The following is a 25,055-nucleotide window of genomic DNA, read 5'->3' as shown; positions in this document are numbered from 1 at the left end:
GAGTCAGGAGGGTGATTTATGCTTAATTTTGGGCTTGAAGCCCAAAATATTTCCAGTGTGGACAGAGACCCTAAAGGCTGCTACAGTCTGAACAGAAAAGCACAAAGCAAAAAGCAAATGAATGCACTGTTTTGAGTCTGGGGACTCCTGGCACATGGAGGTCTACTCAAGGTCACTTCTGATTTTTTCACCCAGGACAAGCAGTCAAACAACCTGCCCCTGGAGCCTTGTGACATAGGGATACACATGGAGGAGGCTGATAGCCAACAGGATGGAGAGTCTATGTCTCAGGAAGCAAACAGACCCAAAAGGCAAAAGGAGACCTTACAGGGACTAGACTCACTCTAGATGTCAGTCTCTGGAGCTCTGTATCAGAGATGGAGTCAGAGACATGGGTTCATATCAGAGCCTTGAAACCCAGCAACCATGAGAAAGAGAAAAAGTCTGAGTAAAACACCAAACACAAGGCCAAGTTTGATATAGGTGATCAACGCCAATTCCCCTCCTGGCCACAGCTCCCTTTCCGTGCTAACGCTCTGGGAGCCAAACCCAGATTTCAGTGGTAACTAGCACTGTTTGCTTCTCTTTGACTTCTTGTCTTTAGTGAGAGCCTCTCTTACTGTTGGGTGAAGATCCATGGGACAGTCAACAAAAGCATTGAAATGTCCCCCTCTCTTCCTTCCTTTCCTTCCTTGCTCCCTTCCACATTAAATGAACGCATTGCAGCTGTCTGCATTCTGAGGGCTGAAACACATTCAGAACGAATGCAAGGAATTAACATTCAAGGGATTATCTCCTTTCAACCCTCAACATAGCTCTATGAAGTAGGTAATAGCATGCTATTCCCATTTTACAAGTTTAGAAACACTGAGGCATGTAATCTTGCCCAAGACCACTCAGCTCCCAAGTGTTGGAACTGATCTGTCCAAGTTTACCCTGGACTGGGCTGCTTTTAGTGGGGCTGTTTCTTATGCCTGTGGCTCAGTAGACACTGCAGAGACGTCTATATGACCTCAGATGCCCCAGTTGCCGTGGTGTCTGGGTCACCACCCGTGGAAAAAGACTCCGATGATCTTGGAACAGTCCTGAGATGGGGAAATGTTGCCTTGGGTATGGGTTCTGTGACCTGAGACCAGATAGTCTAGGGCTGCCCGGAGAGGGTTCATGTGATGTGTCCATGTGTCTCATTTAGAGTGTGTGTTGTATCATGGGATCAACGCAGGACTCGGATCCGGGGAAGGGCACATGAGTCACAGCTGCAGAATGACTCCATTCTGTTGGATGCTAGCAGGCGAGTTAGCCTGAAAACAAGTTATGCTTATGGAAGGGTTGGATGAGTCCGTTGTGGACAGCCCTGAGTGTAGCGGGTCATTTCTTGTCTGTAATTACTCTGGCCTCTGTTGGGGATGGAAAATAAGGTTAATCCATTACAGTCTGTCCCTAGGGCCAAGACCCCCTTGGTTATTTCCGCTTTTAAAATTCCTTGTTTTATTCAAACGAATGCAATTATTGTTTTAAATTTGTAAATGAATATAATTAACAAAGAAATTCTAACTCAAGTACAGGATTACATTTATTTGGCATCTACTCCATTAACGTCTAGTGTTGAAAAACCATTGTTAATTGTGTGCGCACTGTTAATTAACTCAACATGTTTAATGGTTGTTTTCTTAAATAACTAGTAGGCCACATGTAAATGATCTTTCAAGCATTCACATTTCATTTTGTAAGAGTAAAACCACAGGACAGATTGCTCGACGCATTAGGTTGAACGCGGCCCATGGCTCCCTTGTGCTGTCTTAGGGAAATGGAAAACCCTCCTCACCACCTCAAGCGAATGCCCATACAAACCCAGAGGGGCCAACATTCCTACACTTGGAAATATTACCACATTGTCAAAAGAGCAGCAGATCTGCAATGTAAATTGTGAAACATATGTTGATTCCGTTTTTCCTGTAACAGTAAACTCAGCATTCTTTTAAGCTCAGAAACAAAAATCGTGACATCTAGCACTACCTGTACACGGGATGGGTGCTGGGGCCAGTGCTGCCTGCAGTGTGGGCATCCCATATAGGTACCAGTTCATATCCTGGATGCTTCATTTCTGATCCAGCTCTCTGCTAGGGCCTGGGAAAGCAGTAGAAAGATGGCCCAAGTCCTTGGGCCCCTGTACCCGTGTGGGAGACCAGGAAGCTGCTCCTGGATCCTGGCTTTGGATTGGCACAGCTCCGGCCATTGAAGCCATCTGGGGAGTGAACCAGCAGATGGAAGAGCTCTCTCTGTCTGTCTCTGTCTGCCTCTGCCTCTGCCTCTTTGTAACTCTGCCTCTCAAATATAGATACATCTTAAAAAAAATAAGGGGGGATGGGTGCCTTTTTCCATTTCACTCTCATAAAGGTCCTACAATTAATCGGTTTATCATCCCATTTTATATACCCAGGCAGGTAACATTCAGTTTCCCAGGGTCACACACCTAGTGTAGTAGCCACTAGGGACACTTGGTGAACATTTCCTATTTCCTGTTCATCTAAGTGGGATGGCCAGCAGTCTCCTTTTGTGGTCATAGCTTAAAACAACTAATTACCCAGGCTGAAACTGTGGTGCACAGAGTTAAGTTGCAACCTGTGGTGCCAGCATCCCATGTGGGAGCCGGTTTGTATACCAGCTGCTCCACTTCTGATCCAGCTCCCTGTTAATGCACCAGGGAAGGCAGCAGCAGATGACCCAAGTCCCTGGACCCCTGCGCCCACATGGGAGACTAGAAGAAGCTCCAGGCTCTTGGCTTCGGATTGGCCCAGCTCTGGCCGTTGTAGCCACTGGAGGAGTGAACCAGTGGATGAAAGGTGTCTCTCAGTCTCTCTCCTTCTCTTAAAAACATTACCCCACTTCTTGCTTGTTGAGCATCTGTCAGAGACAGAAGATTCATTCTTCAGCACACCTGGAAAACTCCTTCTGTAATCTTGCTTGGCATCATGTGTATTGAAACAGATGTTTTAGTCTGCTCAGGAGACAGGAGGGTGTGTTTTTGAATTTTGTGGTTATTTTGTTTTGTTTTACTTACGATGCAGGGAGGCACCATGGTGAATCTAGAGGAAGGAAAGAGGGTGTGTGTGTGTGTGTGTGTGTGTCGAGAAAAAGATGAGCAAGTGCATGAGCAGGACCAAGTCAGAACTAGAGATGTGTAGAGCAGCACGCAAGAAAAGAACTGCACTACATATGAGGGCTCTTGGAAAATGAATCTAATGAGAAAACTATGCATGGAAATAATAAAAGGTTCTGTAGCAAAACAAAAGAAACATCTAGGTATACTTGCAACAAAATATGCAAAATCTCTATGAGGATCACCACAAAGCTCCTAAAAAAGTCTCAAGGAAGAATTAAACATTTGGAGACACATTCTATGGTCATGGATTGGAAGACTCATTCTAGCCCAGATAGCTGTATTTCTTCACTTGATAGACCAACGCAGTCTTAATCAAAATCCTATCAACAGGGCCAGTGCTGTGGCGTAGCGGGTGCTAGCATTCCATATAGGCGCTGCTTCAAGTCCTGGCTGCTCCTCTTCCAATCTAGCTCTCTACTATGGCCTGGGAAAGCAGTAGAAGATGGCCCAAGTGCTTGGGCCCCTACCATCTGTATGGGAGAATCAGATGAAGGTTGGGGCTCCTGGCTTCAGATCAGCACAGTTCCAGCTGTTGTGGCCAATTGGGGAGTGAACCAGCAGATGGAAGACCTCTTTTTCTCTCTCTCTCTCTCTCTCTCTCTCTGCCTCTCCTTCTCTGTGTAACTCTTTGAAATAAATCTTTAAAAAAAATCCTATCAACATGTTTTACAATTACCAAACTGATTTTAAAATGTATGTGGGGATGAAGATACCCCGAAGATCCCACCTCCCATAATTGAAGATGAACATATTGGAGGATTGACGTGTCACAGCTTCACTAACTTAAGAGACAGCCAGTCATGGCAATGTGGGACTGGTGAGAGTCAGAATGGTAACCCCGGAAAAGACCTTCACGAATACAGTTATCAGATCTTTGACAAGAAAGCAAAGTGATACAAAGGAGAAAATCTTAAGAAAGAGCACCAGGTTTGTGAAATCTCCATTCCAGGAGAGGGCAAAGGACTGTCACCAAAGGCAGGTGGCTTTCAATGGAGACGGATGTCTGCAGGTCACCCTGCACATGGCTGACCAGGGGAGGATGGTTCGAGGCCATAGGCAGCAGGAAAGTCTCTAGGTGTGCGTTCCCATTAGTAACACTGTTTAGGGCATGCGCCTGGACAGGTGGATGCCTGCACATCTCTGAGTACACTGCGGTCCACCCAGGAAGCCAGGGCAGAGCAGGGAGCACAGGACAGGCTTGACCTGGACAGGGGCCTTCCCATCCACTTTGCCCGCCCTGTAGCAACCTTGCCTGCAAGCTCATCATCAGGCTCACATCTTCCCCCAGATAAGGAGCAGAAGAAGTAGGTGAAGACTCCAAAATATGGCCTTATGGTTCCCAGGAACAAGAGGACCAGCCTCGAGCACTGGAGAACAGGAGCAGGCTCAGGACTGGCCCATGGCTGTGGCTCCCCACCCTGGAGAGATGAGTCATCAGCACAGTAGCCACTTGTCACCCTCTATCTCGTCAGCTTCTGGCCTCAGTGTGATTCTGCAAAAAGCACCCTGTGGGGACCAGCGATTCTGAGCCCTTGGGGTCCTGCCAGTGACACAGCCATGGCTCATTCAAGAACGGAGTACAGAGTGGTCAACTCCAAACCAGACTCAACAGCTAGAGAATCCTAGGCCTTCCAGACCCAGGGGAAAATGGCTATGGCCTAACCTGCCCCATTGGGATGACCCAGGTGGCTTCTGATGAACAGGGCCTAGTCGCCTTTTGGAGGTCGTGTGGGTTGAGGAAGAGGCTACAAGTGTCAGGGACCCTTGGAGAACTGGGATGCTCTCTCTGCCCAAGGTAGGGTTCCAGACTCCTTCCCTGTGGATCCTCCAGGCCAGGAGCCTCTGAGCCAGGAGTCTCTTCTCCCAACGTCAGGGGACACATTCTCCATGCTAATGACCCCTAGTGACAGCATGACCTGGAGAAGCTGAACCCACTGTGACAGCAGCCCAGGAGGCCTGAGCTGCTAGAGGGCATGTGGGCATCTGGCCAGCCAGGTGTGCCACCAGGACCACCTGGACATTCTGGGGCTGCCTCCACCCACTGGCATCCTGGTCTGTGGTCAGAAGTGCCCTGGGGTCCTCTTGCAGGCTCAGGCCATGAGATGCTGGATTGTGAGATGGGGCAGGGAGGAAAGAAGAGTGGGAACCTGGTGCCCACACACCCAGGACAGTGCACAGAGGTGATCATGGGCCTGGTCCCTTGGCTGGGCCCACACTCCTGAACTGTCCCAAAGACCACATGTACCCAGCCACTGCTGCTCCTCCAGTTTTCCCCTGGTCCACGCTGGGCACAGGTCAATCTCAGGAAGTGATGGAGCACCCCGAGCCGGGTCTCTGACTGCATCTGGAGGCTGTGGCACCTCCAGCCTCTTGCAAGGGACTCAGGGACCCTGTGTGGCAGCTCGGCTCCAGGGGTCACAAAATCAAAGGCATTCTGAAACAATTTAATACACAATCAACAAGGGGCAGAAGTTCCCAAGGGTTCCTTCACAAAGGCGGGAGGGGTATGTGGCAGCCCACAGGTGCCTGGGTTCATGTCCTATCTCATCTCCTGCTCTGAGGGTGCCCATAGCAACTGTGGCAGTGGACTGGCTCCTTGGCCGAGATGAGCCAGCGTGAGGCCGCTCAGGGAGGGGGAGAGGAGCTCCAGAGAGGAGCCTTGTCAATTGGGGAGGCCACCAGGCATAGAGAAGCTAGATGCTGGCCAAGTTGAGCTAGGGTGAGGAAGCTCAGGGAGGGGAGAGGAGCTGCAGAGAGGAGCCTTGTCAGGCGGGAGGTGCTGGGCATAGAGAAGCTAGGCTTCTGGCCGAGTTGAGCTAGGGTGAGGAAGCTCAGGGAGGGGAGAGGAGCTGCAGAGAGGAGCCTTGTCAGGCGGGAGGTGCTGGGCATAGAGAAGCTAGGCTTCTGGCCGAGTTGAGCTAGGGTGAGGAAGCTCAGGGAGGGAGAGAGGAGCTCCAGAGAGGAGCCTTGTCAATCAGGGAGGCGCCGGGCATAGAGAAGCTAGATGCTGGCCGCGTTGAGCTAGGATAAGGCGTCATGGTGAGGGAGAGGAGCTCCAGAGAGGAGCCTTGTCAATCAGGGAGGATGCCGGGCGTAGAGAAGCTAGATGCTGGCCGAGTTGGGCTAGGGTGAGGAAGCTCAGGTGGGGGAGAGGAGCTCCAGAGAGGAGCCTTGTCAATCTGGGAGGATGCCGGGCGTAGAGAAGCTAGATGCTGGCCGAGTTGGGCTAGGGTGAGGAAGCTCAGGTGGGGGAGAGGAGCTCCAGAGAGGAGCCTTGTCAATCAGGGAGGATGCCGGGCAAAGAGAAGCTAGATGCTGGCCGCGTTGAGCTAGGGTGAGGCAGCTCAGGGAGGGAGAGAGGAGCTCCAGAGAGGAGCCTTGACCATCAGGGAGGCCGGCGGGCATAGACAAGCTAGCCTCCTTGGCCGAGATGAGCATGGGTGAAGCCTCAGGATGGGGGAGAGGAGCTCCAGAGAGGAGCCTTGTCCATCGGGGAGGCCGCTGTGCTCAGACAGCCTAAGCTTCTGGCCCGTCTGAGCTGGACACCTGGTGGGCTGTTCTTCCCCTCCAGGTGCCCACACACATCCAGCTCCTCCATGGAATGGGCAGCAAGGAGGCCTCGAGCCAGGGAGGGCACACAGGCCTGGTCTCCCAGTGCAGAGCTGGCTCCTGCAGGCTCCAGCCCGTGAGTGTCCCCAGAGTGCATGGGGCTCCCATGCAGGGAGGGCATCTTCAGCCTTGCTCCCAGGGCTGGCACAGCCTGCATGGGCCCGGGATCCAGGGGCTCTGAGGCAGGTGGGGGAGGGGCCCTGAGACCCTGCTGGCCACCCAGCTCCAGGGGCCAGAAATCAGCGCCTTTGACAGGCGGGCTGAGATTTGGGAGGCCCCCCCATCGGGATAGGTCTCCCCTGCTCTGCAAGCTCTGTGGGGCCAAGAGGCCTGGGCCACGCAGAGACTCTGAGGACTTCACAGACAGGGCTGGGGACGAGGGCTCTGAGGAGGCACCCTCTTCACAGCCTCCCTCCTCGTCCTCTTCAAAAATTGTCTCGGGCAGGACGAATCTCAGGTCCCGAAGCAGCTTTGGCCAGGGAGACGCAGGACACTCAGCAGCCTGGTCTTCCTCCCCTTCCTCCTCCTCTTCGTCCTCTTCCTGCTTCTCCAGGCCGCTGTAGTACTCCTCGTCCTCAGAGTCGGAGTCATCTTGGAAGGTCACGTTGAGTTTGGTCAGGGAAGTCCAGCGCCGGAGGGGGCCTGGCTCGTCCAGCCAGGAGCACTGTGGGCCCGAGAGGTGGGCGGCGCCCCCTGACCCTGAGGCCCCCGTGGAGGAGCCCTGGCCGCGGGGCTGGGTGCTGCTCTTGCCACGACTGCCCTTCTCCTCCTTGGTGTGTTGCTTGGAGTCGGGCTGGACGGCAGATCCGAGAGGACCGGTCTCCCCGGGGACAGAAGCTGAAGCCCCCGCTGGCTCCTGGGGAGCTGCAGCAGCAGGGTGACAGCCTTTGCTCTCCGCAACGATGGTCTTGATGGACACTGGTGGGGGAGCGCGCTCCTGAGAGCCAGGCGGCACCTGCAGGGCCGGGCTGCCATCTTCGGTTGGCTTATCTGGAAAAAGAACAGATGGGTTTAATTTCTCCACGGCCACCATCTGGCCTGCAGGGTGCCTGCCCTGACCTGACCCTTGGGGTCCCCATTACTCGGTGTGATGCTCAGGACACCTCCAGCCTGCTGGCCGCAGAAGGAATGGTGCATGCAGCCTGGGCCATGGGAATGACAGGGACACCTCTGGTTCTCCCCTCAAAGCCCACAGACTGGACAGGCCTTGAGCCCCCCACCTCACTCTCTCATCTCTGGAGACTGCTGGCACCAACTCAGGACCCCATTACCTACCCCACCTGAAATCCTGGGCCCTAACAGTGCATTGGCTGAGTTACCCGCATCTGAGTCCCTCCTCAATTGTAGGAAGGGAACTGAGCCTAAGATGATGGGGGTGAGAGCTGGGGCTGTGGGGCAGACATGGGGTCTGGCCAGGCCCTCGGGGACAGGGAATGTGGTTTCCAAAGAGGTGGCAGGGGTTCCCTGTGTCCTCTGCCCCTGGGCCACAGTCCCTTTCCCGGTGAAACTGGGCTGTCATTGCTTCTGTCTCACGAGCACCCAGGGGAGGCAGCACCTGGAAGCACAGTGGGGACTTCCCAGTGTCTGAACAGGCTGCCCCTGGGCCCCCACTGCCAGCCTCTAGAGCTGGGACAAAGCCATCTCTGCTCTGCATGGGGACCCAGGTGCTCAGGTCCTTGTCAGCAGGGGACAAGAACGGGGACCCCTCTGCACCAGAGCCCAGAGGCCACTGCTGCTCCGGGTCCTGCTAACTTCTGTTGGCCCAAGGCTAGGACTGCAGAGCCCACACTCAGCTGAACTTGGGTTCTGCCGTGGGGGACCCCAGCGCCTGCCTCTGCGCCCACCCTGCTCACAGGAGTGGACTCGGCCCCCACTACTGGGTTCAGGGCACGTGGGCCTTCCAGGGGTCCTCAGATGGCTGAAGGGGATCCAGTGCCGGCTGGACCACCCCGCAGGAGGATCCAGGGAAGCTGCCCGAGGCCCCGCCAGGCCATGCTGTCAGAAGCTCCTGAAAGCAGAACTGCTGAGCCCAGGGAGGACAAGGAGGACTAGGAAGAGGTGAGTCCCTGGGTGGGGCTGCCAGGGCCTGGCACTCCCACTACTGACTCCCCCAAGGGAGCATGGGACGGGGCCGTGTGCTGGACTCACCTTCGGGAGGCAGGAGGCACTGCAGCTTCCCCAGCTCACGCATGGAGGCCCGCAGCTGCCTGATGACTGCATCCTCGCTCAGTGACCAGGCCTGCTTCAGGGTCACCTGCAGGAACTCCCGGATGTGGTCCCTGGACATCTTCATCAGGCGCTCTAGACATGGGGGTGGGTGTCAGGCTAGGAGGAGCCCTAGGCATGGCGTAGCCACCATGGCTGCTCCAACCCTTGTTTCTGCTGCAACCCCTGACCCTGGCCCTGTCCCCCACTTGCTGGCCCTGAGGCTCAGCCTCAGCTTGGACCACCCTCAGCAGGACAGGGCCTGCCTGGTCTGCACAGCAGGCTCCTTCCTGTGTCTGCTGGGCCTGGGGAAGCTCAGCTCTGCTCAGAGTCACAGGCCACCAGGTCAAGAGAGCCAGGCAGTGGGGAAGGAGCGCATGCAGGAACTCCTGGATGTGGTCCCGGGGCATCTTCAACATGGGCTCTGGACATGGGGGTGGGTGTCAGGCTGGGAGGCGCCATTTTTGGGGGTTGGGGATGAAACGGGATTCGCAATGCCCCCTAAGCTGGCCAAGAACTCAGAAAACTCGTCCCTCCCCTAGGTTCTGCTCACCCGGGCCAAGCATGGGACCCCCCCAACTCCTCCATCCCCAGCACCCAGGCCTCTGTGGGCCCTGAGGACTTACTTCGGTGGACCTTGAGGACGGTGTACACCATGCCGGTGAGTACGTGCGCGCCCTCAAGGATGTAAATGTCGAACATCCGAAGTGCCAGGGGGAACGGCACCTGGGGAACAGAGGCATTGGAGGACCCCACGCATCAGGGCCTTAGTAGGACCCACAGTGGGTGGGTGTGCAGTGTCATAGGGCATCCTAGCTGTGCCCTAGAAGCCCAGAGAGAAAGAGTACCAAGGCCTATCCAGGACCCTGGGGCCACGCGGACTGCTCTGCACACTTTGGAAGCCACCCTGGAGATGCCAGACAGCCCAGGGACCTGGGGGAGGGGTCAGCCCTTGGGCTGTGCTGAAACCAGCCTGTGGCACCCAGGGTCTATGGATCTGCTGCCTCTCACTGTAGGGCTCTGGCCTTTGCCAGGCTCTCAGGATGGGTCCTGGTGGGACCTGTCCCCTCCTTGCTGTCCCTGAGGCTCAGCCTCAGCTTGGACCACCCTCAGCAGAGCAGGGCCTGCCTGGTCTGCACAGCAGGCTCCCTCCTGTGTCTGTTGGGGCTGGGGGAGCTCAGAGTCAGAGACCACCAGGTAAAGAGAGCCAGGTACTGGGGCAGGAGCTTCCCTGGGCAAGGGGTCCCTGGGGCACTTACCCCATCCAGGAAGCACTGGATGTACCAGTGGGCGGTGTAGTCCTCAAGGCACACACCCTCCTTCTCCTGAGAAGAGGCAGAGGGGGCTCAGGGCCCAGGGCCCAGGGCCCAGGCCTGACTCCCTCTAATCTGAGCCCTGTGGCAGAGCCCCTGGGTGCAGGAAGCCCAGCAGCAGGTGCATCCCCCCTCCCAGCGATGCAGATTCCTGAAAGGACACAGGTCCCTCAGTCCACTCTACCCTGGGGACAGCATCTCCCTTCAATCTACACAAACTCTGGGGGAACAAGTGGTGGAAAACACACCAACACCCAAGCTGCCACAGACCCCAGTAACAAGGAAAGTCTTGGTGAGGACGTAGCCTCCCCTGGCCCAGGAAGCAGTCAGGACCCCTCTCTGTCCTCCCCTCCCTCAGCACAGAGCCCCCGAGGGGAGAAAGGAGATGTTTACTTACCAGGTGTTTCTCCAGGGAGGGGAGCACGCGACGCATGATAGCTCCCAGGTGGTGCTGGAATCGCTCCAGTTTTGGGGAGTCCGGTGTGTAGAAATCTGAGTAATAGCAACCCCCCGGCCCTCACTTCAGAGTGTCTTCCCGGGAAGGCTGGAAAGTCAAAGGCTTGGAGCGGGTTCTTTCTGAACATGGAGGGTCAGGGGAAGCTCTAACAGGCAGGGGAGACTCAGGGGAAGGGGGGGTACAGCTGACAGCCCAGGGCAGGCTGCCTAAGGTGACCTCTGGGCTGACTGCAGTCACACTGGGTGCCTCAGGGCCATCTGGACACTCAGGGTGAGGAGGGGTCACCCTAGAATGGATGCTCCTTCTGCAAGGGTGTGGCTCAGTGGGTGGGAGTCTGAGTAGAGATGTGAAGCAGTAAGGCCAGTAGAGACCTAAGGGTCATTTGTCAAAGACAAGGCACAGGACCTTTGTGTGATGGGAAGTGAGGGGTATGGCTTGGTATTGGACCCTCTGCCGGCCATGGCTTCTAAGGAACCATTCTGAGGGAGACTGCCCTATGCACGCAGCAGCCAGTGAGGGACAATGTCCCAGTCACTTGTCTGCATGCCCATCCCTGCACTTGCACAGACCACGCCCACCACACCCATCACCCACCATGCATCGCGTGCTGGCTGTCCCCCATGAGCTGGACTAGTGCCCAGAAAGCATCCTCTTCACTCAGCCACATCAGCAGCAGGGCTGCCACGTGGCTTAGGCCCTGGCTGTAGCCCAATTCCTGGAAGAACACAAAACACATCAGAGGGACCTCCCTGGCTGGGATGATCTCACGTGGCAAGGGTGACCTCTCCTGGGAGAGCTGAGCATTACCACCAGGCCCCACTGCTGCCCCTTGGGTGTCAGGATCTCTCAAAGTTCCTGGAGAGAATCCTGCAGGGTCTGAGCGCAGGCTGTGCAGGGTTAAGAAGAGGTATGAGCCCCACCCCAGATGTCAGGAAGGGGAAGACTGTTGTGGGAGTGCAGACTGCACACCCGTGATGGCCTCTGGAGCTCTCTGCTGCACAGGTGCCCTGCTGGGCCCCACTGCAGACGTGAGGAAGAAGCACCATAGTAAGGCCTGCCTGGGCCAGAACAGAGCCCAGCCCAGGAGAAGGCTTCCGTTCTGCCCCAGAACTTGAGGTTGGGGCCAAGGAGGCCATGAGCTTGAACTCTACCCCTCAGTCTCTGCCTTGTGGATTAGAGAGGCCCCCTCAACCCAGGCTAGGATTTCTGTGACCAGGGGCACCCTGCATGGACAGCTCTGGATATGACCTTGGAACGTTATCGCAGAATACTCACGGGGTTGTACATTGAGTATGCGAGGAGGACCTCAAATAAGGAGCGTTGTCTGGAAGAGAGAGGACAGAGGCTGTGCGTCCAGTGCTGCCGAGGCTCTCAGTGTGGCTCTGCCTAACAGAGCCTGACAGCCACACGCAGGGCCCTTGATACTCTGCTCATGAGCAGTCCACCGTGTGGATGAGTGCTGCCTGCAGGGACATGCACATCTCCCAGGGTGCAGTCATGTGCAGTTTCGTTTCCCCAGGTGGGTGTTCATTGCAGAGGTGAGCGTCCCACTGTGGGAAGTGCAGTCCCGTGGGTCTAAGCCATGGAGAGTCAGCCTCCCATGCACGTTCATTCTGATAGGGAGCAGCTCCTGTGGCCTATCTGTTCCCCATGAGCCTCTGTGGCCAAACTCCCCACCTCCCCCAGCCCGTGGCCACCACTGCCCTGTTGTGTGTCCCGGATTTGGCCTCTTGCAGACGTCCTGTGAGTGGATCACAGCACGTGTAGCCTTTGAGGGACGCTTCCTCTCTTAGCAGGATGCACCTGAGATGCATCCAGGTGAGCCCAGGGCCGAGCCTCGTCCTGCCTCTCACTGAATCCCATTCTAGGATTCAGCTGGGACATGGGTTGCTTATCCGTTTCCCCACTGAGCATTGTGCAGGCTAGTCCTGTGTCCAGTGACTGTGAACACAACCCTGAATCTTGCGTGAGGGTTTTATGCACTCAGCTGTTCTGGTGGTTGTGTAAATGTGCGTGTGTGCTGGGGTTCGTGTGGAAGGTGTGTGTCTCTCATTGTGAGAAATGGCCCTGGGTGCTGCTGGGGGCCTGGGCACTGTGCTCTGTTCCTGCAACGAACCGGAATTGCGCTCACCTCACGTTTTCCCCAGCACCCGGCGTTCAGTGGTCTTAGTTCCCCCATTCTCACAGCTGTGCGCTGGTGCCCCGTTGTGGTTTAGGTGCTAAGCATGTTTTCACGCGTTGAGTAGGAGAGTTGTGTGTGCCATCATGCAGGGGCCCTCCTGAGCCTTGGCCCATGTCAGGGCAGGGAACCCTCATTTGCTTTCTTATAATTGAGATTTACAAACTTCATTTTCTGTATTTTGTAAATACTGTCTCCCCTTGTGTTCCTTTTCATTTCATTCCCACCAAAGTGTCTTTGGGAAAGCAAACTGTTCAGTATAAATAGAAGGCCATGGATCCATTTTTTTCTGTCCAAGAGGAATTATGCTTTAGGTGTGAGCCCACGTCTCTCCTAGGACCCCATGTGTCCCAGGACCCTTGCATCTCCCTCCCCCAGGGCCCCTCCAGCCCAGAGGCCTCACTTGGCTCCGTATCGCTCTCGAAACATGATGTGACTTCTGAACGTGCGTGCTACATCTTCATCGATCTGTTGGACTTGATCTGAGCACAACCTGGCCCGTTCCTTCATCTCCTGCAGGGCAGGGCCGAGGCGGGGGGGGCAGCCTCAGGACGAGCCAACCCCCACTGTCACACAAGCACCCCAAAGCCACATCAGCTCTTCTGGTTGGCAGGGAGAGTTCCCCTTGAGGGAAGCTCATTCCCCTGATCCACGGAGGGTCATGGGTTCCCCACTCACCTTAGTGTCCACGCCACCCCCAGTGCCCAGCAGAGGGGCCACTGCGGACCCGCTACAGTCAGCCTGAGGCCAAGGGCTCTGCCAATGTCCTTCTGTGCTACCTCTGCCTTCCCAGAGCAGGAGAGACTGAATCAGGCCTCCGAGCCTCCTCACTGGGCTCTCAGGCCCCACAGGACAGGAGTCAGCCTCACCCTGACCAGCCTTCAGGGCTGCCCCCTGCAGGAGAGCCCCAGCTCCATCAAGAGAGTGGACACCCTTCTTGGACTTGGAGCTGGCCCCAGGGGCAGCCCCCACTTGAAGACTTGGGCGAGGGCGGGGCTGGCGGCTCAGTTGCTCCTTGCTCCCTGATGTCAGCCAGGGAGGTGACAGCCTGGGGCCAGCCCTCTGATGGATCAGCCCTCATTCCCAGAAGCAGTTGAGAGCTGACTCTGACCGATGGAACCAGCAGGCCAGGTGGGGGCTGGGTGAGCTGAGGCCAGGCCAGGCATGAGAAGGCCCAGGTGAAGGCAGGGCCCGGCGAGCATAACAAATGCACAAGCAGGGTCAGGTGTGGGGAGGGCCGTTAGGGACAGAGCCAGCTGAGGGCCCTAGCACACAGGACTTCCACCTCATTCCAGGCCGTCTCTATCCATTCAGGACCCAGCACAATGGCACTGGGCAGTCCTGGGCCTAGAGGCAAGGCGGAACCACAGGGATGAGGGCTGTGGCCCTGACCGGATCCTTGTGTCCAGGCCCATTTGTGTGTGGGGAGACATGGAGGAGGCTTCTGGGGAGACGTGGATGAGGCAGAGGGGAGGGCCGGGTGGGGGCCCCAACCAAATGACCACTCCTCCTTGGCATTACTTGTCCACCACACGGGAGCCTTGCGCTCCTGAGCAGGCCCGAGTGGGTCGGCCTGCCTCAGATTGCACGCAGAGCCATACCTCGAATTTGCCAGGGTTCTGGGCCTTCCTGGTATCCACGGAGAGCATCATGGCCCACACCTTGCCACGCACCTGGGCAGGGATGCCTTTCTCAATTCTCCGGTGGAACTACAGGAGAGAGGAGGCTCTGGTGAGACCCGCCCCAGGCCCTCTGTTGGGGGGAGCGTAGGGTGAGACAGCAGGAAGGGGAGCCCTGGGCTCTGTGCTGTGTCCGCAGATCTGCCTGGACCTGGGCCTCCTGACCCAACAGTGAGAGGAGGGCCGAGGGCTCAGTGCAGGCTCTGTGGTGCACTCACTGCCCACACAGGGCACCAGGAACTGTGCCTGCCCTGCATCTGGGAGTGGCCCCAGGGGAGACTGGATCTTCTACTGCGACAGTGTCCTGGGTGCAAGGGCATTGGGCTGAGATGACCTGTGTCCTTTCAGGGCAGGACAGTTGTGTCTGAGAGGCACAGCGATGGGCACTGTCCATCCCAACTCCACCCCCAGTGGTCCCCAGGGGCCCTCAGGTCCAGGTACCTTCTCACTGCTGCGGTACTTGGTGAAATTTCGCAGCATCTTGTTCCATTTTTGCAGTCGGCGGCCCTCCTGATGTTTACGCTGGGAATGGAGACAGGATGGTGTGAGCTCAGCAGTGTCCTCTGGAGGAGGGAGGCCACGGGTGCAGCTCAGGAGGCTGTGGACAACTCAGCTGGGAGGAGCCAGCAAAGGGGCAGACCACAGCACCCAGACCTTCCAACTAGGGGAGCCTCAGGGGCTTGAGTATAAATAAAAGGACAAGCATCCTCAAGCTAGTCCCATGTCATCCAGGAAAGTCGGTCACAGTGGCCCACAGGCAGGGACCCAGAGCTGCAGGCCTGCACTGGGGTATGTGGGCCTCAACAGATCTCCTGGGGACTGCTGTCCCTGGAGGACCATATGGCACTCCTCTAACCACTGCCCATACCCACAGGCCTGCTAGTTCTGCCTCCTAGATGAAGAGTCCATGGCCAAGGTCAGCTTACCCATTGCACTGCCAGGCATCCATGCCTGGGTGGCTTCTGCTTACTGAAAAGCAAGAGTGACAACACCATGAGAATGGGCACTGAACCAAGCATGGTCCACTTCCCCAGCAAGGCTGGTAGAAGACCTGTGTCCTCCTCACCCTGCTGAGGCACAGCCCAGTGCACAGAGAAGGGCAGGGATGGGGCAGCCATGCTGCAGGCAGACACCCAGCAGGGGCTGGGGCTTGAGGCACCTGGGACCACCACACCCCCAAGGTTATCCCCCACCCACCTTCCCCACTATGCACTGGCCACCTGAGGTGCCTGCTCCCCACCTCACCCTCCTCTGTTAGCCCAGACCGTGGCCATCTCTCTACCCTTGGCTCCTGCTTTTTCTCCAGGTTCTGGGCACAACATGGAGCCAGAACCCCCTATCCCATGCTAAGGTGGGCTGCTCAGTCATGCCAAAGACGGCCCGAGATGGCTCATCCCTCTAGATCACCGGAGCCTACCCTCCAGACATGGGGCTGCTCTCCCTGACATCTGTTGGAACAGCCTCCAATCTGACTCCTGCCCGCAGGCCCCACTCCTCCCAGCACAGACCTGGGGCTGGGCCCTCAGCTGCACCCTCCCTGTGGTCTGTACTGTGGGAGCCTGCAGGCAGGCTGAGAGCTGCAGAGGCCACACCGCTGGCCATCTCTCAGACTAGGTCTTAATAAGCCTTTAGCCTAGCCCTGAGGCTGAGGCCCCTGTTGGACAACTGCCCACCTGCTAGGCTGGTGCCCCAACCCTGTGGACACAGCTATGGGGTGGCGATGGCCAGGCTGTGTCCCTTGGGAGCAGGGCAGGACCCTCAAGCCACCACCTCTACTTAACATGAACAGATGCCTCAGAGTAAGAGTGCCAGTGTCTACCCTACAGCCAGCCCTTTCCCATCCTGCATTCTTGAGTCACAGGGTCACTCGGCTCTGCCCGTATACTGACCTGTGCCTGCACTGTGACAACAGCTTGGATCAAGGAGGGGGCCTGGGGACAGGTGTGCTACCTAATGGCGGGGTTTATGACCCTGGTCCCTCCCCTGGGTGGATCGGGGTGCAGAGGACTCACCACAGGAAGCCAAGTTTGTCTGGGACGAGGGCTCCACTCTCGTCGTCCTCTTCTCCCAGGTGAAACTGGGGCCATTTACGGGGACCCTGCAGGGGAGAGGGGACCCAGGTGAGAATCCCGGGTCTCAGCCACTGGGGGAGCTGAGCCACCCTCCTGCTGTGTCCCCAGGGAGGTGGGGTCTGGCTCTCACAAGCACAGTACTTGAGGCAGGGTCCTACCTCCTCCCCCAGCACCCTGGCCCGTACCTGCTCATATTTCAAGATGATTGCTGCTCGCTCCTGGGCCCTGCCGGACCTCAGGGCGTCCATATCCAATCTGTAAGACACACACGCACTTGTGAGCCAGTACAGGGGAGCCCACGGGAACTGTTGCCCCGAGGTCTGTCCCCCTGGTCAGAGGGGGGACAGCCACAAAGCCAGGTGGGCGGCCACCTGGTGGTCGGGTCCCAGGAGGATGACTTGTTCAGAGCACAGGGACTAGGGATGGTTGGGGAAGGACAGCCCCCACCTTGCCTCCCCTGCCCTCAGAAAGGATGCTCCTCCCCCAGCCTGGCATCCACGTGTCCTCCAGGGAGCCCAAGTCTCCCTGGCCCGCTCCCAGCCCCCGAATCTCTGGAGCTCTCAGAGGTGGACTCACTGCCCCACCTGACACCAGCTGATCCAACACCTAGTCTTGAACCCGTGTCCAGACACAGACTCACACCAAGGCCCATTCGACACTGATGCCCAGCAGAGTGGGAGGAATGAGACGACTATATACACACTCTGCACACAGGGGCCGCTGAGAGCTCAGCCACAACACTCATGGAACCTGGCGTGGGAGACCAGTGCCACCCACCTGGCGTGACCTTCCCTGCGTCACAGGTCACGCAGAGAGCAAGTCTCACTCACCTCCTTTGAGTATCCATTAGATTCTATGAAATGTGCTTCCTGCCTACGCTACCAACATCTGGTCAGTTGGGCAGTAGATGCACGACTGGCCACTGGTTGCCGACAACCAAGAGTGCACAATTCTCAGTGACTGTGATGTCACAGAATCCTGCCAGCCAATCCCAAGTGGCTCTGCTGTGGCAGGGGTCAGGGTTCTCAGCCCTGGCTTAATTAAAGGTCACCAGAAGTGGGGCCTGTGTTCTCCCCAGGGCCCAGGTGAAGAGGGCAGGGCTCTGGCAGAACTGCCCCAGAACCAGGGGTGCCAGGGCCCTCTGCCACCTGCCATAACGGTCCCAAGTCTCAGGCAACCTGCACCTCCTGCCCCTCATTTCTTCCTCTGCCATTTTATTACAGCCCAACTGTGAAGTCCTCTTTATTTGAACACAAGGTGGAACAGGGTGCCCCATCATGGCCAGTCCTTCTTCCTGAGGTTCCCACACTCGGGGCTGCCCCTGAATGACCTGAACGGAGACTCCCAGGGTTGCAGCCTGCTGTCCTACCACAGGCCTGACCCCAGCACTCCCAACCCCTGCTGACCCCTCCTGCTCTGTTCCAGCCCCTCTTCCCAGGAGTTGTAGGAGGTGGACACAGGGGGTCCTCCTGGGATGGAGGGCAGGGGAGCAGCCCGCCGAGCACCACCTGCATAGGACCTCAAGCTGGCATGGCCCAGACTGTCCAGAGCGGGAACCAGGGCCCTGTCCTAACACTGACCAGGGCTTCAGGCACAGAGTGCTGAGAACTCCTGGGCACCAGCTCCTGAGCCGCATGCTGGTAACACCGGGCTGCTGCTCACCATAAGGACAGGGACAGCACATGTCGGGCAGGAGCAGCCACAGGCCCGCAGCTCCCCAGGGTGCTGATCACCAGGTTGCTCCCTGCAGGGAAAGCGACTCAGCCCTCCCCCAGCACCTCCTTGGTCCTGGGCCCCACACTGCCCCTAGGCTGCCACCTTGGGGCCACAGTCGGTTCTTTTCCCTCAAGGGCCTGTTGTTCTGCCTCTCTGCCCACTTCCCTTGCCCTGGCATGGGGACCACAGTGTCCAGGGCCCTGGTCACCAATACACCTGCTGGCCTCCTCTGCGGGTGGGAACGAGTACACAGCTGTGTCATGTGCAGAGATGCTGTCCAGCAAGACTTGGGTTTTAACTGATTCTGTTATTCCCCTCCCCACTCAGCTTCTCCTCTTTTAAATATCATTGTACATTCTTTTGGAGATTCACAAAGTACTGTAAAATAACACAATGAATGATGATTAGGGATCACCCAGCTTCAGCAGTCAAATATTCTAAATTTTATGGAAGATGCCTATGGGTTTCCTTTCTCTGCCTGGGTTCATTCTCCAGATTCCCTAGGGTTAGTGGTCTCCAGATTGCATTTTTCTCCACTCGGGGTGATGTTTTGCTCTCGAGTCAGACTCAGGAGCCGAGGCTGGGGGTGGATCCCGGGTGGTACAGTATGGGATGAAGGTGTCCCAGTGGTATCTTCCCCACTATGCCTGCCCTGGGGTTGCTATCAGGGACAGGTCTGGTCCTCCTCCAGCCCCATCTCACTTGGGCTCCTGCTGGGTAATGCCGTCTGCCATGAGGCCCTCACCAGAAGCTGGTGCCCGTGCCACACTCTCGGGCTGGTCAAGCCACAAGCTAAAGTGAACTTTCATTTTCTAAGCAACGCAGCTTCAGGTATTTTGCTATTGCCACACAGAGTGGGCCAGGACTTCCCTCCAACTTCAGCAAAGTGCCCTCCAATGTGCTTGAAGGGTTTCTGAGAAAGCCTCTTCCCAGAGTATCAGGTGCTCCTCATTCCGGATTTCAGCAGAGGTCTCCTGAAAGCCCACTCTGGCTTCCTGTGCCACCTAAACACCCAGGCACTGAGTTATCTTTTAGGGGTGGCTGGGAGTAAAGGCAGAGGCCAGCTCAGCAGCACTGCTCAGGGCATCTGGGAGTCCGGCAGGACTTTGAGTCCCTCCAGTCAACCTCAAGAGAGGGCACGGGACTCATTTGTGTCCTGAGAGACAGGAGATTGGCAGGTGCAGGGAAACACTGAGTCTGCGAATTAGCCGCCACTTCTTACAGGGCGCTCTGGAGCCGCTCCTGCGTTTCAAGTGAGCCATGGGCCCGCGTGCACGGCTGAGAGCTGTAGCTACTTGGCCGCAGAGATCACCTCTGACAGTGGTGCTTAGGGAGTGCAAGGTGAGCCTGCGTGCTAGGGCCCTTCCCACCCACAGCACGTGACCTCAGCACACAGACCAGACCCCTCCAGCGTGCTGCTCCAGCCCTTCCTTGAGAATTGCTCTGAGTCCCAGGGCCAAGGGCTCTGCTCCCGTGGTGTTCACACACAGGCACAGCCACATCGCCCATGGGACCCAGTGTGGGAGACCAGTGTCACCCACCTGGGCAGGACCTTCCCCAAGAGCAAATCCCACTCACCTCCATCGTGAATCCATTGGATTCTGCCAAATGTGCCTCCTGCCTATGCTACCAACACCTGGTCAGTTGGGCAGTAGATGCACTACTGGCCACTTGTCACCTCACAGCCCAGAGTGTGCATCCTCAGTGACTGTGATGTCACAGAAGCCTGCCAGCCAACCCCAAGTGGCTCTGCTGTGGCAGGGGGTCAGGGTCCTCAGTCCTGGCTTTATCAAAAGTCACCACAAGTGGGGCCTGTGTTTTCCCCAGGGCCCAAGCGAAGAGGGCAGGGCTCTGGCAAGGGTGCCATGGAACCAGTGGTGCAATCCAGAGCACCTGCCCCTTTGTGTCAGGCTCCCTCTGGGTTCCTGTGGGGCTGTTTGGTGGGACAACTTAAGGGTTGAACTCTGCAGTCCTGATTTTTTTCATTTTTTCCTGAAGTGGCCAGGGCCCCATAGTAAAGGAGAAGTTCCAGTAGGGAAATCATCTAGAAACTTGGAATGCACAGAGGGAAGATAATACAAATCTCTCAGTGCCAAGTATGTGATGCCATGTATGTGATATAAATTTATAAGGTATTATCGCACATTTCAGAAATATATCACCACACTGTATATTCTAAATGTCTCCTACTGTTCTCGGCTTTCTGATTTCTCAAATACGTCTTCTGTGCTGTCAAATATATTTTAAAAGTAAGTATCTTTTTAATGGCCCAAAGTGGGTCACCTCGACAGAACAGGAGAAAAATCACAATTTCTCCTGGTGCTAACTGCTTTGTACATGCAGAGGTGGCCAGAGAGAGGGAAAAAGGAGACTGCTCTTTTCCAGGTTGTGATGTAGGAGGGGTGAGGTTGACAAGGTGCATGGGCCCAGATGCTACCTGCAAATCTGGCTCCATGGTACCTTCAGGAGGGAAGAGAAAGGGGTGTGGTCTCTGCTGTCGGGGTGGGAGAGGACAGAGGGAAGGGTACCGCGTGTAGCATGGACCCTGTCTGGGCTATCCTATTTACTCCTCCTCGGGTCCCTGGGGGTGGCATTTTATCTTTGATCTGCCGACCAAGAATCAGGCCCAGGGCCAGGTAATGCACTGAGGGTCATTGCTTGGGCCTGGAGCCCAGGTGTCTGGGGCTCCACACCCAGCACTGCCAGCAGGGGATGCGAGGGTGGCCCTGTGTGTTTGCCCAGGGTGTGCCTGTAGGAGAGGCTGTTCTGAGTGTCCCTTTGGAGATAGTGGCCCTGTGACCTGAGCTCCTGCCCTAGCCAGCTGTTTGTCATCAGCACCTACCCTGGCAGGAGCTCAGCCTGCAGTCTTTCCTAAACATTTGCTTGAGGGGAGAGATGCCAGGGCCCATGCTGTGTCTTTCTTTCGCCAGCTCCCTTCTCTGCCCTTGTACACACAGCTGTCTATCAGAAGGGTGTTGAGTCAAGGCCAAGACCAAGGCTGTATTGCCCTGTTCACCTGTCAATCAGGGGTCCTCTCCCCAGGAAGTACTGCCTCTTATCCAGGACATTGGGGTGGTACCATGTAAACACTTCCGTTTTTTCGAAAGCTCATAAAAAGTGAGGAAGGACGGAAGCGCTCTCTCCTCATAGACTCAGGACAAGCAGAGCAGGGTATGATGATTCCCTTCCCTTAGCCCTTTCTCCATTAATAAAGCCCTAATGGGCCTGTGTATTTTTCTCACTTTGTAACTAAAGTTTACCACACTGCAGGCTGTGTTTGGGCCTGTATTTAGAATTCTTCTCTAAGTTAAAGGCAAGAGTCTGGAAAATTAATTTAGGCCGAGACCCAGCCCATAACATTCCCAGTCCCAGACTGACCCACTCAGGAGTCGGGTCAGGTCCGTGGATCCCACCATTTTGGGAGACGCCCATGCTTTCACTGGAAGGGTCTCTGCCAGGACATCTTCCCTGCAAGCCTGGGGCCCTGGTCCCATGCTCCCCTCACTGTCCACAGGAGCTGTTGGGAAGCTGCTTTCCCAACCCCTCGGGCCGGAGCTGCCCTCCAGCTGTTGTCTCCAACTCCCAGGCCAGGCCCACACAGCTGGGGGTCAGGTTGGTTCTGACCTGCTAACTGTTAGCAGTGTGGTTTGTTCAGAACCAGTACTGCCCAGGCTGCAGGCGGGAGCCACAGCGGCACTTGGAAAGTTCCTGGAAAGTGGAATTGAAAGATGGGTTGCTTTTGTGTGGGGGGAAAAATCTTTGTAATCAGTGCATACAAGGGGTCTACAGAACATTCTTGGAAATGTATATTATGAAAAAAAGTGCATGGACTTCAGGTTTTTTTTTTTCTTAACCAAAATGAACTTGTCATTGAATTCTGTTTTTCGTGAACTTGAATTACCCTCGTGTTTTTGGTATCACTCACATGCACACTGTGGCTCCACAATGATTCATTTGTTGCTGCTGTTGCTGTGTTCAGCTGTGTCCTGTGATAAGATGCTATCCACCTGCCCCTGAGGAACAGGCTGGAACCCTGTCTATGAGCATCACAGTCATTATCAGGGCCTGCTGCGTGCCCTGTGCTCGTTAGAGGCACTGCCTGCTATGGAACTGATTTAAGCATCATGCCTGTGATGATCCCCTTTTGCAGAGGAGAGAATGGCTCAAGGCCATTAAGCTGAGTTTTGAAAGGCGAAGGATTCAAACCCTGGCTGTCTTACTCCAAGGCCAGGACTTCTAAGTGCCTTATCACCTTGCACATCAGTGCTGCTCTCTCTCTCCTGGAGCTTGCATGGAGACTCTGATCCAGAGCAGCCTCTCAAAGGCTGAGAGGTGGAGTGACATAGACATGCTTTGAAACCGTCAGCCTTGTGGCTGTGGGTCTCACTTCACCCATCTATAAAATGGGTGTAATGATTGCTTCTCTCTGGCATTGCTTGGGAAATAACAAATACTGAGTGTAGAGCCTGGATAAGTCTGTTGTGAATGCCCCGTAGCTGAAAACTGCTCTCACTGGGGAAGCACAGGGCCTGTGGCCTTGGGACCCAGTCCCAAGCAAATGCCACAGAAATGCCTCTCCCTCATAATCATTGTCCCACGGCTGTGATGGATAGCTCAGAAAAGCAGTATTGCTGACAGCCTTTTCTGTATGGCCCCTCGTGAGAATCTCTGGCTTCCTCCATTGGCTTCTGCCTGTGCTCAGCCAGCTGGACCACAGCCAGGTGTTGGGGAGTCAGGAGGGATTAGCCACAGGCCTGTTCCAGATGCAGAAGGTTATTACATGCATGGTCTCCAATGAGTCACATCTGCCCATGTCGACTTTGGGCCAGGCCCATGATTTTGCTTTGGCCAAGGGCACACCAATCAATGTGATGTGGGTAGAGGCTGGACGGGTATGCACGCATTACAGTGTGAGGCCGGCCAAGACCACATGGAGGAGCCACTGAAGCACCCAACTGTCCAGCCATGATCACCAGACACTCAAGTGAGGCCATCAAGGTGCGCACCAATCCCCAGTTGACCTCCCATGACCACAGGTGCAGGGCACTTTCTGCCCTGGCAGTGGAGCTGTGCTGGGGTTGCCTCCACGTGTGCTGGAGGGCCTGGCTGTCAGGGTGCTTCCTCACTACTCACCTCCTAAGGAGAGGGATGCTTCTGGTCTGCAGTGTTTTTTTTTTTTGGGGGGGGCAGCGTCTCTGCCATGAATGCTCTCTCTGCACGTGGTGGATGGTGGTTTGGGTACTGGCCACGCCTATGCCTCAGTTTGCTGTGTAGAACCTGCTACTCTTGGAGTATGTCAGCAGGGTAACCCCACATGACCTCAGCTGCCTCTGTTTGCATGCAGAAGTCACAGCTGCCCAGTCACCCCTGCTCCCTCCCACAGAACAGTTGTATGCCTGTGCCTGCGTTTTACATGTGCACACCCCAGGTCCTGCCCAGCTTTGTGGCAGATCATCTTCTGTGCACATCAAAGATGGCACTTGCTCTTGAAGTGAGCTTCCCCATTCACTTCCAGGCTCAGGAGGCAGGCCACTAAGAATGCGTGGGCAGCCTGGCACTCCTGGCTGAAAAGGGTGTTAAATACTCAGGTACCTCAGCTCCACCAAGGAGCAGGGATAAATATGGCAGGTAGGAAATGGGCCTAAATTGCTCTTGATGACTCTATTCAATAATGTTGGTCTTTTCCTTCCAGTCCCACATAACAACAGTCATTTTCAAAATGGGGTGCTGCAGTTGTTTTTAAGGAGAAATTGACAATAGTGACCTATAGAGCAGTAATTTGCCAAATGTTCTTTCTTTAAGCTGTTCGCTGGAAGATGCGAGAAGCCCATGAATGCAGAACTCGAGGTGAAAAATGGCTGTACCTGACGATAGTGCCAAGTGCGGAGCCAGTGCACAACCTTGGCGGTGATGTTCAGAGGCAGAGCTGAGGCCAGCGAGAGGCAGAAACGGGAGCTTGCACCCCAGACAACTAGGCTCAGAAGGTACTGAATAAACCTTATTTCACTTTGCAAGTGCATTTTACCTAGCTATCTCTGCACTTCAGAGCCCCACAATAGGATTCTAACCCGGAAGTCACTGATTATTGTCATTGGACAGGAGGGATGGTGGCTCCAAGAACCACTCATCAGAGTGCCTGACAAATGCTCTGACTGCACCCAAACAATGCTGAGCCCTTAGATTCCTTATGCAAATTCAGAAGCAGCAGCCCAGGTACTCTGCTTGGGACTGGGTTCACTTCGAGATCACAGGTGCATGTGATTCATTCTTTAGGCTCTCGTGCTGCTGGATGTCGGGTGCCCAAGGTGAGAGTATGTGTGGGTGTTTTGCGTATGCTCATCTGAGACTCTGACTCTGCTCTGCTCGGGGCTGGCATTTGTTCTGGAGTTCTCCCTGCAGTCCTCCTCCCTTGCTTGCAGTTCATGAAGGTAGAGAGCATCACAGGCCAGACTTGCTGGCCAGGGTGAGGGGTGGGAGACAGTGCATCACAGCGTCCAGGGTGCAGTGGCTTCCAAGGTATCGCCCCTCCTGCCTTTGAATTTCCTGAAGCCCAGACACTCAAGACCTTTTGTTAAAGGCCTTTCAGGGCAACAAGAGGAGGGAGAGGGAGTAGATTTTCCATAGTCTGAGAGAGGTGATGGGAAGAAGGGTGCTCATACTAC

General features: G+C 55.8%; 1 protein-coding gene and 1 long non-coding RNA gene across 3 annotated transcripts; one reads left to right on the top strand and one right to left on the bottom strand.

Moving 5' to 3' along the window:
* Positions 1 to 5,891: 5,891 nt before the first annotated feature.
* Positions 5,892 to 13,195, bottom strand: LOC149122112 (uncharacterized). 2 transcript variants are annotated; one of them, XM_089314134.1, is made up of 7 exons: positions 12,023 to 13,195; positions 11,342 to 11,462; positions 10,688 to 10,782; positions 10,237 to 10,302; positions 9,604 to 9,703; positions 8,921 to 9,073; positions 5,892 to 7,762 (listed from the first exon to the last, which is right to left on the bottom strand). In XM_089314134.1, exons 1-7 carry the CDS (start codon positions 12,032 to 12,034, stop codon positions 6,612 to 6,614), a joined length of 1,698 nt encoding a protein of 565 aa, XP_089170260.1. In that variant the 5' UTR covers positions 12,035 to 13,195; the 3' UTR covers positions 5,892 to 6,611. The 2 variants fall into 2 exon arrangements, with proteins under 2 accessions (XP_089170260.1, XP_089170259.1); XM_089314133.1 differs by lacking the exon at positions 12,023 to 13,195 and having other exon boundaries at positions 11,342 to 11,995.
* Positions 8,625 to 24,371, top strand: LOC149122111 (uncharacterized). Its single transcript, XR_016221761.1, has 3 exons — positions 8,625 to 8,830; positions 9,520 to 9,638; positions 24,196 to 24,371. It is a non-coding gene; the product is annotated as an uncharacterized LOC149122111 (long non-coding RNA).
* Positions 24,372 to 25,055: the final 684 nt, after the last annotated feature.

Source organism: Oryctolagus cuniculus, chromosome 15 (genome assembly GCF_051225735.1).
Source record: "Oryctolagus cuniculus isolate XC-2025 breed Fujian yellow rabbit chromosome 15, ASM5122573v1, whole genome shotgun sequence".
Taxonomy (NCBI): Eukaryota; Metazoa; Chordata; class Mammalia; order Lagomorpha; family Leporidae; genus Oryctolagus; species Oryctolagus cuniculus.
Note: the sequence above shows the minus strand (reverse complement) of the source record. Positions and strands in the feature narration are given on the sequence as shown.

Coding starts and splice junctions, on each gene's coding strand:
- LOC149122112 (XM_089314133.1), bottom strand. CDS start 11,483: ATGTGTTTTGTGTTCTTCCAGGAATTGGGCTACAGCCAGGGCCTAAGC. Junction 10,303..10,687: donor CCTCCCTGGAGAAACACCTG/GTAAGTAAACAT, acceptor GCCTCTTCTCAG/GAGAAGGAGGGTGTGTGCCT. Junction 7,763..8,920: donor GTGCCTCCTGCCTCCCGAAG/GTGAGTCCAGCA, acceptor TTCTTTTTCCAG/ATAAGCCAACCGAAGATGGC.